The sequence below is a fragment of the Microchirus variegatus genome (genome assembly GCF_963457635.1).
Source record: "Microchirus variegatus genome assembly, chromosome: 1".
NCBI classification, from domain to species: Eukaryota; Metazoa; Chordata; class Actinopteri; order Pleuronectiformes; family Soleidae; genus Microchirus; species Microchirus variegatus.
This window is the reverse complement of record NC_139802.1, coordinates 6091184-6110782: the sequence shown is the minus strand read 5'-3', so window position 1 is coordinate 6110782 and position 19599 is coordinate 6091184. Positions and strand designations below refer to the sequence as shown.

General features: G+C 38.6%; 2 protein-coding genes across 2 annotated transcripts in view; one reads left to right on the top strand and one right to left on the bottom strand.

Annotated features, from left to right (window-relative positions):
- Positions 1–1179: 1179 nt before the first annotated feature.
- Positions 1180–9157, bottom strand: ccdc12 (coiled-coil domain containing 12). The gene is made up of 7 exons (XM_083891743.1): positions 9055–9157; positions 5728–5801; positions 3154–3233; positions 2230–2291; positions 2112–2146; positions 1950–2026; positions 1180–1467 (listed from the first exon to the last, which is right to left on the bottom strand). Exons 1-7 carry the CDS (start codon positions 9136–9138, stop codon positions 1388–1390), a joined length of 492 nt encoding a protein of 163 aa, XP_083747869.1. The 5' UTR covers positions 9139–9157; the 3' UTR covers positions 1180–1387.
- A 2890-nt stretch (positions 9158–12047) lies between these two features.
- Positions 12048–19599, top strand: part of nbeal2 (neurobeachin-like 2) — a gene marked incomplete at both ends in the record, with an annotated part of 40632 nt that continues 33080 nt past the window's right edge. Inside the window, one exon of the mRNA XM_083895298.1 lies at positions 12048–12122. Coding sequence (XP_083751424.1) covers positions 12048–12122 — 75 coding nt within the window. The remainder of the gene's footprint in view (positions 12123–19599) is intronic.

The following is a 19599-nucleotide window of genomic DNA, read 5'->3' as shown; positions in this document are numbered from 1 at the left end:
CACAGTGTAAGATATGATGCTTCCTTAAACCACTTATCTCAGCTCCTTTGTACTGCATACCAAAATCAAGGACATGCAACGTCCTTGGTGACCATCAGAGCAGCATCAAGTCCATACAGGTTTAGTAAGCATCCAGTGTCATAATATCAAAGCATCTGCTTTGCTGTAAATGTCTTTTTGTGAGCTTCACCCCCAACATAGTATATTTTTAAAGGTTGTGGTGCATAAGCTGTTTTGTAGCAACAATATTGGCTATTAACCATGTTAATGACACTTAACTCACACGTTTGTGTAATTTTTGTGAATGTTTGAATAGTTAAGTTCTTCAGAATGTCAATAGTTTGCCTTTTGAGAAAAGAGAAAAGTCTTTGAAAGAAGCAGGTGTCCTTGTACTGCAGTGGACAACAATGAACTGTGCAATATCTCCTTCAGTGAGGAGACAAGTTTGGTCCCATTTGGACAGAAGATGCACTTTATTGTGAAAGGAGAGTTTCAGTTCAGACCAGGTATTTAGGTGCTTGCAGTAGATTATTATCACTAGTGAATGTCATATCAGAGAAAAAAGCTTCATGGTCTGTTTATCATTGTCCCTCCATGTATCATCTATTGGATCAAAACTAACTTTGATTCAAGTGTAGCAAGACATTTATGTTGCTGTAACTACCATAGAGGTCACGTCATGATCGTTAGAGAGTGCATTTTAAGATAGTTTTCTGAATAAACAATGTATTTAAAAAAGTGTCTTTTTACTGGATTATTGGCATTTAGTTTCCTTAGTTAAAATTCAACAAAGGATACTTATTATTATTCATACCATAGGCTTTGTTATATTTTGTTTTACCATGAGTGTAAATATCCTTAACATGTTCAGAATCGATTTTACTATCTATTTCTATTTTGATAAATAAATGATATATATATACACATATATATATATACAACATTGTAATAGTATATATTACTATATCACATATATATAGTATATATATATATACATACATATACACAGTATATATATATATATATATATATATACGCACGCGCACACACACACACACACACAGTATATATATGTATATAAACATATATACAGTGTACATACATATATATTCTCACACACACATATATATATACACTTAGTAGAAACTTAAATAGTACACAGGCATATCATAAATTCAGATTTACTTTAATATAAAAAACATACAGATCACACACACGATGTACTTGAAGTTTACCACATATACAGAGCATACTACTACATATTCATACGTAATAGTACAATAACGAAGACCTGTTTGAGAAACTTAATTCCCTGTTGCGATGGTGCAGTCCGAGTTAAGTCAGGATGTTGCTGTAGTTTCACTCATTCAACGAAAACATTTTGGATTCAATCAGAGTCTCCCTCCTCCACTCCGATCGCTCCCACTGCTGCAGCCAACTCATCCTCACTGCCTCGCAGGCGATCGCCTATAAACGCCAAATATAAATGGTTAATTTTATTCATTAATTCACTGGCATCTTTCAATTGTGAAATGATAAAAATCCACTATGACACATTTTGTGTGACAGTGATGTCAAACAATCAAGAAAATATCATCAAATTGTAACAGTGATGTTCGTCTTGTTTCATATAAAAGACTAATAATCAGAAAAGGAGTTAAAATGACTACATGTCATCAAAAAACACAGCTAATCTAATGCTGAATGCACACAGGGATAACCTATCATAATCAAACCGGTTTTGTGTCTATATTTAGACTGTAGATCAGACATCAGAGGAGGAATCACACTCTTACTATCAGACAGCTTCAAGCCTTTGTGGAGTCTCCAAACCACAAGGCAATTAGCCCAATAATGAATGCGTAACTTTGGCATGGCCTCTGTAGTGTCAGGAAAATTCAGCAATAGAAACTTTAAAAAAAAACAGAAATAAAATAAGAAATACTGACGGATGAGCTCAGCAATGGCTCTCTGTGTTCTCCTCTCCAGCTTCTCCAGTTTCTTTGCCACATCACGCTTCAGGTCCCTTGATTTCGAATCACAATTAAAAGTGTCAGCGATGAACTGAACTTGCACTTAATTAGGTGCACAATTATTTTTAGCAGTCTTACCAGTCTGGTTTTCTTGGGGCGAGGTTGGCCAAGTCCTGAGGAGAGAAAACAGCTGAATACAGCAGCCATCGATGCATCAACAAATGAAGTCACATTCACTCCAAACAGATTTACTCACCACTTCTTCAATGATGGGTTCTGGATTAGCGGCCTCTAACTGGTCTTTAACTTTGTCCTCCACTGCAAAGGTCATAAATCATCAGAACAAGGCCTTGAGCTGTACTTAAGAGGAGCTGTTCAAGAGCTGACCTTGTACTAGAACACTATGATCAGACTGCATGCAAATCAGATGTATCCTAAAATCATAAGTGATCAAATTAGACTTGTGTTTTGGGGTTAATGTATCCCGATCATTAGTTTCAAGTCTTCTTCAGCAGCACACGATGGCGATTTAGTAAAATATAGATCCCCTTTTGAGGACAATAGACAATAACACACCGCACATATGAGTTCCACCTGCTCCTGGGCACCAGAGTGACTGACAGCTGGTATCATCCAACAGCAGCCTGCTTACAGGTGATGCCTCTGAGCTCAAAATGTCATCAAAACGGGAGTTGGGATTCCTATGGTGATGTCACAGCCGATCAACACTCAGGCCTAACACAGCCAACTCATCTGCACAGGTTACTTTGGTAAAAGTGTAGGTGTACCCACGTGTGACAATTTTCAAATATGGATGCATGAAAAATCATCTTGCTGTAATAACTGCCTTGTGAAGTTGTGCTAAAGAACTTGTCCGTTGCAGAAGAAAAACTGAAATGTAGGAGCTTTCTATATATTGCAATATTCAGTGTTGTAGTTTTGGCCAGTTCTGCTGTGCAGTGAGGCATGTGGCATGTTCCTTGCAGGTTTTTTTGATGTTGTTTTTTTGTGTTGCATCAACAATGATGCTAAAGACAATTTGAAATTCTGCTTGAGCAGCCAGAGTGAAGTCTGTTTTGAATCCTATGTCAAACTAAGTCCAAATGTGGATGTGTTTTTGCTGTCCAGAATTTCAAAACCAATCCTATTTTATAAGACAGCCTGAACTAAGACTTCATACCTGACGCTGGTTTGGCATTAGGCACCTGCCGCTCCTTCAGCTCTTCGTCCTGCGGAGTGTAATTCCTCAGCTTGAGCTCTCTGAGGGGAAAAGTGCAGAGAAAGGTGAACCTACTTCCAGTGGTAAGACTGGTAAATAAAACATCATCAGCTCTGTCATTCCAGGAGGTGGCAGTGTAGACAAAAAGAATTCTACCAGAGTTTATCAGGAGCATAAAAGAGCATCTGACAACTCCACACAGCTGCACTTTTAATGTCAGGATGGAGGTTGGGCATAATGTCCCTCTTTATTCCTATGAACATGTCTGATTAACATGTTCCACCTGCTCCTGGGCACAGACTCAATGAAAACAGCCAACAGCTGAGGAATGTTCTCCTTGATGTTGAATTATGCCGTCTTTCATCACGTTTCTACTCGGAGGAATTCTTGGCAAGCCGTAACTGACATCTTTACAGATTAGGTCCAGAGGTAAAATATTGTCTGACACGAGTAATCAGCTGTTCAGAGATTAACGTGGATTCGTGATGAAGTTTGAGAGGGTAAACTCTCGATACATCACCCGCTAAGACCGATGCCTTGTACAAGTATGGGCAGGAATGCTAGTCCTGTTCAACCTCTCGCTGACTGAGGTCCACTTTTAATCCACACATCTCAATCCCTGCTGTTGAATATAAAGATTTACTTGCTTTTTTTTGTATTTTTTAACCTAAGCATCTAGTTTGGTCAGGGTTCTTGACTGTACATATATCATCTTCCTAATCTCTCCTCATTTTCCCATCTGCAATCAGCGTTTGAATAGAGGTAGAATTTCTCAAAAAAAATAACGTCATGAATGTATTTAGTAACATCCTTGGCTTCCTGGTGCGGTTTCCTATAGTGTGTGGATATTTACACATACCACTGTGTGCAAGAGTGAGGGAATACAACCTCATTTATCATCAGAGAAATAAGCATTTGTACAAAATGTGACTTTTGGAAAATGAAGATTAACAAAACAGATGATGGGATGAAGGTATAATGGTATACAAATGTAGGGCTGCAACTAACTATTATTTTCATAATCGATTAATCTGTTGTTTCAATTAATTGAGTATTTGTTTGGTGTATGATGTTCTCACTCAGATGTTTTGTTTTGTCCACAAACATTATTCAATTTTAATAATTTCTTTGTTACATGGAGCAAAGATATATTCACATTAAAGAAGCTGAAAAATCATTTCGCAAACTAGTAGACAATTAGTGATCGATTAATCGTCTAATCATTGCAGCCCTAAAATATGTATTCATCCTTGAAGTTTCTTTTGGGCATTTCAATTATGAAACAAAAGGTACAAGATACATCATATCAGAGCCAGGAATATCACAGCACATTCATAAACAAAGACAATTTCATCTAATTGTATGAAACAAAGTGTCATTGAAGTGAATCATCCTCTCGGGACCAATACTATCCACAGTGAATTCAGGTCACTGTGAGACATGTTGTGCTAAGGAAGGGACATGTACACCGGTAATGAATAACACTGCCATCTTAAGTGCCACCACATGGACAGAAAACATCTCAGTTTGATGTGTGTAAAACCTTTGTAGTGCGTTTACACAAATCCACTTCCAGCACAAAGAGAGCCAGTGATAAATTCAGAGCACTGAAGTGTGGCTCTCTCCAAATGTTTAGAGTGCACTGTTACTGAGGAGGAGCAGCAGTGTTCAAATGTTTACACTGATATCAAGCTACCTACCCCTAAACTCCGGCCTTTTTATTTACACACTGAAACTGTGTACTAACATGTAACTGTTCAGACACTTTCAACTCAGTTCAAAAATATGAAACACTTATACACTGAATATAAAATACACATATAAACTGAATAATATTTATTTATAATCTAACAAAAACACACTTGAGCGCAGTAGGTGTCTTTCCATTGTTAGTAGTAGGAATAACTTGAAACATGTGCCGATTGTTCTTTCATGCCATGCTTTGGAAATGTGATCTCTCATGAAATCTTAATAGCAATTTCAAGTTACATTACCCTAGAATGTGTTTCTTTACTTGGCTAAGCAGATTAAAAATGTGCTACATTTTACAAAATGTTCCTCACTCCTCCTCACAGATAAATGTCTTATTATTAGACTCTTAAGGAGTATGCAGCCATTGTCATTGTCATTGTCATGAGAGAGACCTGTCCTGTTGAACTGGAGGACGTAAGCCGTCACTCCCACAGTGTCGTCACCACGCAGTCATTAAATATAAACAATGGAAAAAAGGTCCTGTAGGACAGGAAAGTTGGCTGCTCTTCCTGCCAACTAATACACAAAGTTGAGTGAGCTGCAGGATATTTGAGCAGCTAATACTACAAGACTGTGATCCAGCCCAGTGTAAACATTAAAGACATTGTTCAGATGAAGAGCAGATAAAGGCTACGATCATGATGATGAACTTTCCGATCGCTTTCAGTTCTGTTTGTGCAGCTTCAAAAGCTTCAGCCAAAGAGAAAAGCAACAGTGTAACGTGTGTGAAAGAACTGCCACATGCTCTGAAAGTAAAAGAATAAGCACCGTCATGAGACCAACCTATGCCTCTCCTCTGTAGTCTCCTCTAATGAAGCTTTTTTCTTCTCTGGCTCTCCATCTTCCTCCTCTTGCCCCTGTAAAAAAACAACAACTTTAATTCACTGCAAAAACAGCATAATTTAGTAAAGGAGCTTGCGCAAATGTAACATGCTATCATGCTAAATTAACTATAAGTTAACATATGATAAATAATAAGAAACCATCCACAAAACACAAAGCTAAATTGACTTTGTTGTTGCAATGAAGTATGTTATAGTCCTACAAAATGACCCCAAAACAAGAGTTCAAAGAGACAGTATCAAGGTATGCTTCAACCCATTTATCAGGCACGACAAAAATGCAAAAAGAAAACTTTTGCACAAGAGAACAAAACCCAAAATTTATACATAGTGAAGATTCATCGTCAATGTATTTATTTTTTAAATAAGATTTAAAGATCTCAAGAGTCTGGACACATCTGATCTGCCACTGCAGCTTCATCTCTTTTCTCTGGACTATTGAAATACGTCCTGGACAGGTCACCAGTCCATCACAGGGACACATAGAGACAAATAACAATTCACAATTTAGGGTTTCCAATTTGCCTCACTCCGAAATGGGAGAAAACCCAAGCACACACGGCTAGGACATGCAAACTCCATGCAGAAATACCCTTGTTCTGACTGTGTTGTGAACCTGGGTCTTCTTGTTGGAAAGGCAAGTTTTTAGTTTGCTAATAAATTAAATGTGTTATGAATAACCAACATATTAGCATTATATCTGCCCTGTGATGAATGATGACATGGGTTTGCAGAAGTCCAGGAAAAATATCTACAACTGACCTCAAGTACAACACTAACAAAGGATATTGGACCCCTCCCATCGTACATTTTCCTGAAGAGGCTTCCTGTCCACCTGCTAGAACAATGTAAGTGACTGACTCATTATTTAAGTGCAGTACAAAAGGGGGAAAAAAAACACTGGCTTCAGGAATGCCAACAGTCCTTTATCTAACATCACTGGCCGAGCTAGTGTGCTTCTGTTTGTCAACAGTTTGGAGAAACTTGTTCTCTAACTGTTAAAAGAGCAGCTTACACACTGAGGAGTGTTTCCTGTTGCAAGAAGAGATCATATTCAGAAATGACAGATTTTGACACTGAGACAGAATGACTACATAGTGTTAAACATTTGTACAAAGAGAGCAGCTGCCACTGAAACTCTTTGCTTTTCAAATGCTGTGTTTCAGCACCCAGGGTGTGTGCTGATAAGAAAATTGGATATTATAATAATCTGGGTAAAATTAGCTCGGCATACACTGACATCCAGATAATAACTGATAAGATTTAACTGTCAAACACATATTTTAGAGGTCACTTGACTCCAGTGAGTAGTCGTAGCCACATAGATATGAGAGACTCTGACTGATTATAACATTTTGTAAGGGCATTTATCTTTATTAAAAAGATGAGGATTAATATTTTCTCTTCCTTTCCTCGTTTTCAGTCTGTGTGGCATAATAAGAGGACATGGTTCACCCACACAGTGTCACATTAATGAACCCTTTCAAGGCTGTTGGAAATATTCATATAAAATACCAATAGTAAATATTAATGTTATTAATATTAACATTTATTTCTGGATACAGTTGTTGAAAAATTATCTGTTGCTGGTGTAGAATGAAATGGTTTTGCAAAAGAGGTCAATCGAGCAGCGTTGTGCAGACAAGAGCTAAAACAATTAATCGATTACTAAATTATTCATCAACTATATAATCGATTTGAAGTTTTTTTATTATTAAAATAAGATTTCTGATTGTTTTAGCTTTATAATTGTGAATGTGTTCTTAATTCCTTTGCTCCACATAACAGTAATTTCCAGGTTTGACAAACACTGATCAACATTTTTAACACTTTATGACATTTTTAGACCAAACAATTAATCGATTAATCGAGAAAATAATCAACAGATTAATCAATTACAAAAATAAATTTTTAGTTGCAGGCGGGCCTTTCTTTGCAAGGAAATAAAAACTAAAAAGCCAGCAGCAGTCTCCATTTAATTATTCACTCACAACAAGAAACAGAGAATTCCCACAACATTACTTACTGTCATTTAACTTAGAAGGCACTGACCTGACTTGAAATTGCCCAATAACCTCAGACTTTCACAGATTATTTCAACTTCTCAACCCAACTCAAATTTGATTTATAGAACACATTTAAAAACACAGTCAATTTAGAGTCTCCAATTTTCCGAATCCCCAAATCTGCATGATTCTGGCCTGTGAGAGGAACCCAGAGAAAACCCAAGCACACACATGGGGAGAACATGCAAACGATGCAGACAGACCCTTGTTCTTACCGGGTCCCCAGGTCTTCTTGTTGAAAAGGCAAGAGTTTCTTTCATTCAAATTATTGTTACTGCCCCAGTTTTATGTAGCCTTGTCCAACCTGTACTGTCTTTGATGCATTTTTTTTATCCCTCTCCCACTCTTATCTGTCTTCCCCTCCCCAGGTCAGTCTACCAACTAGGGCTGAACAACTTTGAAAAAAATATCTGATTGGGATTATTTTGACAGGAAATGTGATATGATTAGCGATATCAGACGGTGCGGTAATTTTTACACCATTATTCTCATTTTCATTCAATGTAATGATATTTGTGCAGGTCTGTGAGAAACAATGTTCTCTTCAGTCTGTAGAATAAGATATGTAATAATAATTCATCCAAAATTGTGATTTTGACATTTTGCAACAAGTATTGCGTCTCCTGCGATTTGAAAATTGCAGTAAGCTGTATTTAATAGTTCCATCAACCAATCTCAAGCTACAAAAAACGCATAATCAATCGCCTAAATATAAGGCAACCAAACAACAATCTTCCACGGTTTAACTGTAGACAAATGGACTTGCTATTGTTATGGCAAATATCACCAGAGTGAAATGTGAACAAAACAACGCGAACACACGAACCCTAATGTATTATTAACTATTAAAAACACATTCAATTATCAGGTAGACGAATAAAAAACAAAATAAACTGTTACTGTCTTTAAGAAATAACCCCAAACAATGTAGCTCAGCAAATTAGCCTCATATCAAAACTGAAAGTCTACAATTCTCAAAGCAATGTAATAAATAAATATATCGACCATGAACTATAGACTGTAATTAAAAATATTATTGCAGTACATTAGCAAAGTTACACAGCAGGGCTACGATTCGTTTGCTACATAAAGGTTAGCTACAAGCTAATGCGGCTAACGTTGTCTCAACGACAGAGCGAGCCGTTTTCTGTGCGTTATATCGCACTCCTGACAAAGTAGACATCACAGCCCTGGTAACTTACATGTACTTTTTTGTCTCTTAACGCCTTTAACCTCTCTTTCCTCTTCAACGCCTGCTCCTGAAGCGAGCCCACACTTTTCTCCATGTTTTCCTCTCCACGCCGTTCGACTCTTTCTGAAATCGACGCGTCATCCTGACTGAGGATGTAACGACCGTCGAGCACATTGATTGCTATGGTCTGTTGCCTGATCATGTGATATTGTTGTTTTGCTTGGGAAAGAAATGCTTAAAATATTGTATATTAGATATACTTTTATATTTAAAGGATAATTTAAAACAAATTTAAATATATAAGATGTTTTTTTGTTTTTTTTTATGTAAACATGGGGATGTTTATGTTGTGGCTCAGGTTGAATGTATTGGCATGTGGAGTAAAAATTATTCAATTAATCAAATTTCAGTTGGTAATGGACATTTTTTTTAACATTCAAACACATGTATAACATGTTAAATTAATGTAAACATAACCGTACACTTTAAAATAAATAAAGGTGAGATATTGGACAGACTGACACAGTGTCCTGCCTGTTGATGGTCACACACTCACGTCCTTGTTAAGAATGTAGGCCATCACCATGGTAATACAGCTGCCTCTAGCTTCACCGTGTCCATCCTCCTATTATCACCATCCCTAGTGTGTGATGACACAAACTTGGAATATAAGGCCTAACAATCACAATAGTAAAAAAAAAAAAAAAAAAAAAAAAAGATTCAACAAATAAATCATCCATTTCAGTACATGTGGGTGAAGGAGACTGCTAGATAACAGCCGGCAGCACGGCTGAGCACAGCAGATAAGGTCTGCGTATACAGCGATGATGTGAATTTTTATTCTGCTGTCGTAGAATGTGTTGTTTTAAAGTCAGAGAATATCATTCAACAATATAAACCTTTTATAACTGGGTCATAAACAAGAGATGTGCCTGTTTTCTTTTCAGGTTGTAAACGTCTGTGACATGTGTTGTTTTGAGTTAAGGCCATAAGCTTAGTTCACCTTAAACATCCTTCAATCCTTCTTTTGTCAAATGAAAGTTTCCAGAGCGGTGTCACTCCTCATAGTGTACATCATTTCTTTTTCATTTTCATATTTCCACAAGGCAAACCTATTTACGTATATGGGTTTATGGTATTATAAACCCTTAATGGCACAGATGAGTGTACCAATGTCGGTTAATAAGATCCGACTATGAATCATTGTAAGGTTGTGTGCCAGTACTGATATATTTAATTACACATTATAATCAAACAAAGCATAACCATTAAACACGTTTACACAGATCATATCCAAGAATATCAGCAATAATAAATTACTCAATTAATCGATTAATAATCAATTGCTGCATTAATTGTCATCTATTTTGGTTAAAAAAAATTAAGAATTAAAATGATTTTTCAGGGAATATTGTCTTGTTTCTTTGGTATAAAATAAATAATAATAATAATCAAGACTAAATCATGTTTGGACATTTGAGAACATCATCATCTCCTGGTTTGATCAACATTTTCTGACATTTTATGGACCATACGATTACTCGATTAATGGAGAAAATAATCATTTAGTTGCAGCCATCAATTAAAAAAAATAAATAAATAAAAAATCCATACACACTTCACTAGTATTGTTCTTGCACAATTTTACTCCCAAAACTGTAAGACATCTGCACAAAACAACACATTGTTTTGAAAGGTGATATTTAAATGAAAACTATCTTACAAACTGTGTATAACTGTGTATCTTATGTCAGCTTACCTGTGATGACCCACAGCCAGGTCCTCACTGTCAACTGAGACACCCAGAGGCGCAGCTTGTGAACAGGCAATGCAGGCAACTGCTTGGGGCCCCGAGCTGATCGGGGGCCCCAGACACTCGGAGCCTGAGGGCTGTTTTTACTGAAATGTGCAGTGACCAGCCGCATCCCCGTCCCCCTTAAAAAACAAGGGGGGATTTGCAATGACATCTCAGTAGGAAACCTCCCTAAAGGGGCCCCACCTCACGTTAACCTGTGTGAAGTTATCGTTCTGCAAGTTGGAAAATGAAGAGGATTATTTACAGTGTAATGCATATCTTTTTTTTTACTCAGTTTATATATGTTTTTGTTCAGTTATTTACAGTATTTTATTGTTCTATATATTTATATTGTTTTATAATGTGGGTTCTTGACAGTGTAATGTATTTTATATAGTTTTGTATAGTTTTTTAAAAAAAGCTATTTACAGTACTTTATTGTTCTTAACATTTATATTTTCACATACTTTTTAATTACAAGGTTTGTCCACGTTATTTCGAAAAAATATATATTTTTCGTTGGTGTCAGATTATTTATAACATAATGGTGATGAGCACTGGTTGGAAGGGGCCCCTGGGAATGTTTTTGCTTAGGGCCCCTACAGACCCTAGAATCGCCTCTGGAGACACCCACACACTGTCCACGCAGGACCGTGGACGCACAGACTGAACAGTGCACCACTCATGCCTTGGTCTTGAGTGGATGGCATCTGTCGCTTCCGTGGGAACTCTCGTTGTCTCTCTCTCTCTCTCTCTCTCTCTCTCTCTCTCTCTCTCTCTCTCTCTCTCTCTCCAACAGGAATCACTCAGCAGAAACAGGAGGCTCGCTCTAAATGCGGACATGGGTGTTTCTCCACGCACGTATTTCCACGCGTTTTGTGTTCCTGGTTTTTAGTGTTTCGACAGACACAGTGATCGCACCGTGAACCAGGCATCGCACCCGATCATGCTGTGTGCGTTTTTTTCTCCCACGACACTCTGACAACTTCTTCGCGTGTGGCGACAGCAGCGGGGGAAGCACTTTGGTGACCGTGGATGATCGCTGCTGCTGCTGCTGCTGCTGCTGTGACTGTGGCTGTGGATCTGGATCTGACAGGAATGCTTTGACGGGAGCCGCGCGCCGCGACAACTTCACACAGCCGTGGCCATGCTTTACACTTTGATCGTTTTTTAAAAACAAAAAAAAAAGGAGAAGAAAACAAGACACAATGAGCAACCACAAGGGCGGAGGGATGGCATCGAAGGAAAGGCTGTACGAGCTGTGGATGTTGTACTACACGAAGGTGAGTGTGAGTGTGTGAGTGCGGAAGAGAGCCGACGATGACACCTGTTGTCTCTGCTGCTGCTGCTGCTGCTGCTGCGTCTCTCTGTCAACTTTATAACGTGTGATCACTGTGTGTGTTTGTGTGATCACTCATACCTATCTTTATTTTGTGTTATGTGAACTGTTGTAAACGAGGAGGCTTTTGCCCTGTTTTCGTGTGTTTCTACAGCAGCTGTTTTGTTTACCTCGTGGCGAAGGTTGTTCTGGGTCAGACAAGCCAAGGGTATATCGTGTCAGATCTGTGTCATTGAGCCGTAGAAACTGTTAAATGTGTTATGTGTTAAAGCGTATTATCCCACTTAATTAGGCCTGATAGAGCAGATCAGTGATCATGTACCTGCGACTACTTCCTGTTCCTGTTCTTCCCCCGAGAGTCTCTTCCTTAGTTAAAGCATGACAGAGTTCAGCCAACACAACCAGGTGATGTGTCAGTCAGTGTATTTATTTAAAACAAACACTACATAGGCCATTTTCCCTCACCTGTCATTTTGAACATTTGCTTCTCTTTTGCTCCCAAATTATTGACACTGACATATCAATACTGATACTTACCGATTATCTTATTGATACTACTCTATGATTATGTGCAGGCGATACCTGTGCCATAGCCTGTACATAAAAATAGACGTCAGTTCTTGCAATTCACAGACATCATCAACCGGTGTCCACTTATCGTCCATTTTCTCTCTCCTCTTCTTCTTTCTCCTCTAAATGGGAACATCAATTACAAAATTGGCCGAATGATTTATTGAAGAAGACCTGAAACTAGTAATCGAGACCATTACAGATGTTATAAACCAGGGGTTCTCAAAGTTTTGATACCTGAGGGCCAATTTAGGAACCCAACATTGGACTGAGGGCCGCCAAAGGAAAATAAACAGAAAGAAATCCCATTTGTAATCATTTTAATGACCAGATTGCAGTTCTACAGTTTAGCGTTAAGTAATATAAGCATTAATATAATGTAATTTAAGCATTAATAGAATAACGCTTTATAATTTATTGGGTAATTACCCAGTATTTTGGCCACTGTTTACCTTCTAATTACAGGTTAATACCAAGTAACACATTGCTGTTACCATATATTCACTGGGGTAAATAGCTAATAATTGGGGGCTGTAGCTACCTGCTTATTACCAGCTTATAACCCAATAATACACTGAAATTCACCATATAGAAACCAGGTAAATACCCAGTATTTTTGTTTACACCTATTGGTCTGTATCCAGTAATGTCCAATAAACATTTAACAAGCTTAGTAGCTCCTGGATTAAAACTATCAACTGTAATTCACTGCGAGCCGCCAGCAATGTTTCTGTGGGCCGCCATTGGCCCCCGGGCCGCACTTTGAGAACCAATGTTATAAACCGAGGGAGTATGTACTTTACTTTAAGCTCATTTTCTCATAGATTTCCATTCAAAGAACTGTGCTCTTTTTGCAACCAGCAAAGTTGCCCCCCCGGTGGCTTGTCTGGCTACTTACCTGGCTTCACTTTTCAAATCGGAAGACGACTTTAAAGGTGCTTTATGTAATAAATCTAAAGCAACTGGCCATAAAATCCTCCTAATATGTCACAGAGACTCAGGAATAATGTTCATATAACAAACTGAACTCACCAACAACAACAGTACAGACAAAATATTTGCATAAAAAAAAACATTTTGCAGACTGCAAATCATGTTTATGTTTTGAAATCATGTTTTGGCATGTAGCGCCACCTACCGCATGCCTACCAATCATTGCAGTCAGTAGAGTCTCAGCTGCCGAGCAAACCACGGGTTGCCAGTTACGTCAGAAAACGAAACCTAAAAGGCCTTGGTATTCTTGCATATGGCACCTTTAAGTTTTATATACAGTCTGTGGCCAGAATGCAGAGTTTTGGTGAAGAGCTGTGTGGAAGCATGAGGCCACAGTCTTATGCTTAAACCAGGAGTCTCAAACTGGAATCACCTGGAGGCCACATGAGCTTCGGGTGGGGGCCAGTCAACAACCGTGTGGGAGGGGAAAACCCTACCTTTCAGAAGGGGGTGTGCAATATGAAATTTAAAATGATATTACTTTAATAATTTGCATTATTTCAAAAACAAAATGAGTATAAACATCAGAAACAGTCCTTTAAGTGGCCTTTGTAGGGCCTGCATGTGGCCCACGGGCCACAAGTTTGACACTCCTGGTTTAAACCAATGGACTTCACAGAAGTGAATGGGTGGCGTAAATCTTTTACAATCAACTTGGCAACAGCCTTGTGACATCATCTGTTTTCCTGCCCGAGTCACATTGGATTGACCTCTGTGGCTGCTGCTCGTTTGGTGTCGTCTCTGCGATGAATCTAACACACAAAGTTCTTTAGAAGTGATGCCAACACAACGTCATCGTAGTAGAAGCAGACAGATTTTTTGATATTTTTTTAATGATCTGCATGAGCCGCTTCATTAAATAATAACCCGCCTAGGCTATTATCATTGTTATTTGTATGTAAATGTCCACAAATTTGATAAATGCTCATCAATCATTTGTTTAGTGTGATATTGGTGAAAGAGTGCACTGCAGCACAGACACGATACATGTTTCTGTGTCGTTTTTCATAATTCAACTGTTCTATTTTATCAGATGGAGAAACTATGACAAGCAGCCAAACATGTCAGCCTTGCTTTTCTAAAGATGTGTGTTAATTTTATTTGATGACTTATTTAAATTGAATTCTAGGTTAGTCAGAGTACACGCTGAAGAAGGGCGTCTTTTGGCAATAAACAGAAATACTGGAGTGTTATCCTCCTTTTAAAACCTAAAAAAATAAGAATAATGTGATAAGAGTGAAACAAATGTAGAGGTTTAATGCTTTCATGTCATGGCTGTTCTTGGAGGAGCGAGACCGTCTGTAAGTGTTACTTTTTAATGAGTTTGCAATATGCTGCCATGCCTGAGGACAGGCAAACACGTTTGTATGTACTGTGTGCTCACTGCGGGGCACGAAAACACTTCTCGTCCTATCATCACAGCGGATCTTACAAAGCTGCTGTCCCAACATGGCAGGCATTCTATTTTTTTAACAACCTATCTCATTCAATTTTGACTTAATTCAAGATTTTAAAAGCGGATCTGGGGCAAACAACCGTGGATCGGGAAAAAGTGCGCTAAATGCAGTGGTGACAAAGTGAAGGAGACTTTCTTTGCCTCTTGCGGCAGCATTTCTCTGTCAAAGTGGTCGCTGTGGTCACTTTGGACATAATCCCAGAGGAAGTGTGATTCTAACCCACCCTGCTACTTCGCCCCTGGGCTGCGGTTGCATGTGCAATTTATCGCAAAACAACAACAAGTTGTTGATGCTTACGCAAATAACTGACTGCTGGAAAGAGTCATTTGGAGCATGTGTGGGTGACTGTGACTGTGCTTGTCTTGACAGCTGTCTAGCATCTCTATGTGCGAGACCACTTCCTTATTAAGCCGCTGGCTCTGTTGCTTCCCTACAGTTGCCATCATCAAGACTGTCACACCAACGAATAACACACAGATTACTGGGCTTTCCTGGGAGTAGATTTTGCATCTTTGCAAATAATCGGTCGTTAATGCCAAGCAGTGAGGAGGGACGGCAAAGGAGGAAAGTGATTTGACTGAGAGCACCATTGTCACCACCTCCTGTGACTCAGAGGAACACAACAGGCTCCACAACCACTTCACAGAACAATCACCTGCCACGACAACATATATATATATATATATATATACAGAGGCGATTCTAGAGTCTGGTGGGGCCCTAAGCAAAAATTCCCAGGGGGCCCTTCCAACCAGTGTTCATCACCATAATAATCTTACACCAACAAAAAATGTATGAGTTAAAAAAATTATTTTTTTTCGAAATGAATGAAATAACATGGAAAAACCTTGTAATTAAAAAGTATGTGAAAATATAGAGTAAAGAACAATAAAATACTGTAAATAGCTTTAAAAAAAACTATATAAACTTAGTAAAAAAAATACATTACACTGTAAAGAACCCACATTATAAAACAATATAAATATATAAAACAATAAAATACTGTAAATAACTGAAAAAACATATAAAAACTGAGTAAAAAAGATTGCATTACACTGCAAATAATACTCTTCATTTTCCAACTTGCAGAACGATAACTTCACAGAGGTTAACGTTGAGGTGGGGCCCCTTTAGGGAGGTTTCCTACTGAGATGTCATTGCAAATCGCCCATTGTTGTTTAAGGGGGACAGAAAGGCGGCTGGTCACTGCACATTTCAGTAAAAACCGCCCTCAGGCTCCGAGTGTTGGGGGCCCCCGATCAGCTCGGGGCCCCAAGCAGTTGCCTGCCTTGCCTGTTCACAAACTCCTCTGTATATATATTGTCCGATTTGTCTCACGACAAGGAACGTTTTAACCCTTTGACAAGAGGGTTTAATGGAGCTCGAATTTATTTGTCTTTTTGTTAACGAGCTGACAGCAGCAGTGGCCACAGACACTTGTCGTCTTGGTCACATCAAACACACCCACGCAGCTGCTTCACACACACACACACCCTGTCGCAGATCTGGATACAAGTCTAAAAATAAAACAGTCTAATATGTTTCTATCGCTGACACATTTTTCCTCAGACGTGATTTTTTTTTTACCCCTAGTTCCTCTCTATGGTGAACATACAGTATATTAGATCACGGGAGTTGTCGGTGAATAAGCTGAGAGCTGCAATGAGTCTGAACAAGTGATTCCATCATTTGTACAAGTACATGCATCTCAGCCATCCTTCAGTATTTTCACCAAAAGAGCAAAGCGTGCTCAGGCTTGCTAGTGATAAAGGAACTTCCTCCGATTGTGTAAGAAATCGCACACCCCCTTTGCAAAATGCTTTAGATGAGCTGAGGTTTGGGACTGATTTGAAATGTTTGTGTGTATAAAAGTATTTCTCTTACAATAAAACTAACCCATCATCATCATCATCATCATCATGTTTACACTAATAACCAAAATGATCAGACAAGCAACAATAATTATTCATTAAATGGAAAGGTTAGAGGTTTACATTTCATCTTATTTTAATTCAAACTTTATAACGCTCATACAACGAGCAGCTTATGCCCATGTCTTCCATCTGCTGGAGCTTAACTCAAACTTTTTCCAGGGCTCTACATCTCATATCTGGCTATGTTTTTCAGACCAACATAAAATGCTCATGCCTGACAGGTGTGGACACACACACACACACACACACACACACACACACACAGAGAAGCGTCTGATCTAATCAGCGAGAGAGCAACAAAACTTGTCAGATCGTGTCAGACGACTCCCAAAAGCTATTGGTTTTTGGACGGGTTCCTTTTAACCCCCTTAAGTCATAACAGAATATACTTTCAGAACAGTTTTAATCACTTGTGTGTTGTTACTGTTCATCAAATCCCAGTTGCAGTAATCTGCTGTCTTCACGGATTATCATGGGCATTTAATCCCCCTTTAATGAACAGGTCGGTTGTTCATAACTGACCAGTTTCATGAATTATATATTTTTTTTAATTTTTAGTTCAGCTTTGCTACGATCCAGAATAGATTGAAACCAGCAGCTTGATAAAACGATGAATAATCTTGTCAAATTATAATTTAATACTTTTATATTAACCCATTAATTGGCCATTTAAATGAACTTTTAATTTCTTAAATAAGCTCTAATATTTTATGCTGAAACAATGACTGGATTAATAAAACGGTTGCTTGATAGAAAGTCTACTATGAGCTGTCTTTGATAATCACTCACACACACGCACGCATAGGTGCGAAGAACAAAGAACATCCTATAGCTGCAAACGATCAGTGTGGTTACAGATAAAAAACACGTCATAGAATTTATCTGTGATTAGCTTGTGATTATTAGCTTGAGAGGCTGCTGCAAAGACTAATTAAAGCCTGTAGTCGTAGAAATGGACCACAGTGACAACCCACTTTCCACCCACAGACGCAGCTGTGAAATCACCTCCCCGACTTGCTATGAGGGAGGAGACGACAAGTCATAATTCTGTGATCTGTGTCACCGTCACTGTATTTCTCAGGTGCACATAAAAGTACTACATAGAAATCCAACAACAAAAAACAGTTCGCTAACTGCCTCCCGAGCGCTGCAGTTCGATTCCCTCGTGGACCTCGAACTCCCCTGTTTACCAACAAAAGGGCCGACCAGGAAAAATCAAAGTGCTCTTTGCCTTCACTTGTGCAGGAAGCCCGGAGCGAAGCAGAATGCCAAGCAGCAGAGAGCAACACAGCTGCTTGAGAAGAGAGATAAATGACACTGTGTATAGAGGCTGGTACGTCGGAGTTGGTTTGTGAATTCTTTAATGTTTCTTTAGCTCTGTGCAACGCTGTGGAGCGTGCATAAACAGAAATTCAGTTAGTTGTGATTTTAAAGGGGTCATATTATGCCATATTTCTCCAAGTTAAACTAGTTCCCTGGTGTCCTAATGAACACGTCTGTGACATGCTTTGGTCAAAATACCATAAGGATGAAGCACCACAGCAGTTCAATCACCCTGCCAAAACAGCCCTGTTCAGAACGCTCGGTTTAGTAGTATCTCTTTAGGTCCACCTTAAAAAAAAAAGAAGTAAAATGAAACTTAAGGGACAGGAAATGACATCAGAGGCTACTTTGCCGTCATATATAACATGTATCCACTGGACAGATAAATCCTCTGAGGCTGGAAGTTTGTGTAGGACTCTGTGCTGCACTGTGGAGCCAAGAATGGAACTTTTCGTGGACTTTGCGGAAGTCAACATTGCGTTTAATCTCCTGTACTTAGACTGAGGAGGACCTCAAAAAAATCTTGTGAATCATCTTTTTTCACACTTTGCCGACTGATAGGACCTCCAGAGTCCCAAATATAAGGATTTAAATGATTATAAAGTTGATTTTGCATAATATGTCCCCTTTAAGAATTGTCCATAGAGACATAAAGCAGTTTCTATGAAAGTTTTCTATGAAAAAGCAGACTCATTTCCTATACATGACCTCCTTATTCTGTGCCCTATACAAAGCTACTTTACTGTTTCAATGCTACCACATTAACCAAGCATCAGATCAACAGTTTCTTCTCTTCGCATGAAATATAGTCGTATTAGCTGCGGTTTGGAACAGTTTGGTGTTGACAGTGTCTACCAGTGACGCTTAATTAACCTTTTTAATATCGTACGTGTCCTTGTACATTGTGAAATCGAGTACGCACAGTGATAATTATGTCTGATAGTGACGTATACTGTGTATCAAAGGTGTCATGGAAAGCAACTACGGGTCATTAAGTGTCATCATGAAAAGCTGTTATTACGTCCTGTCCTGACTAATGTTTGGGAGGAGTCGAGTCGTTCAGCTCCTGCAGAGAGGGGAGTAAAACAAAGCTGAAGGAGTGTTGCAGATCATTTGTCTGTGCCTATCCTCGTCGACTCTCAAA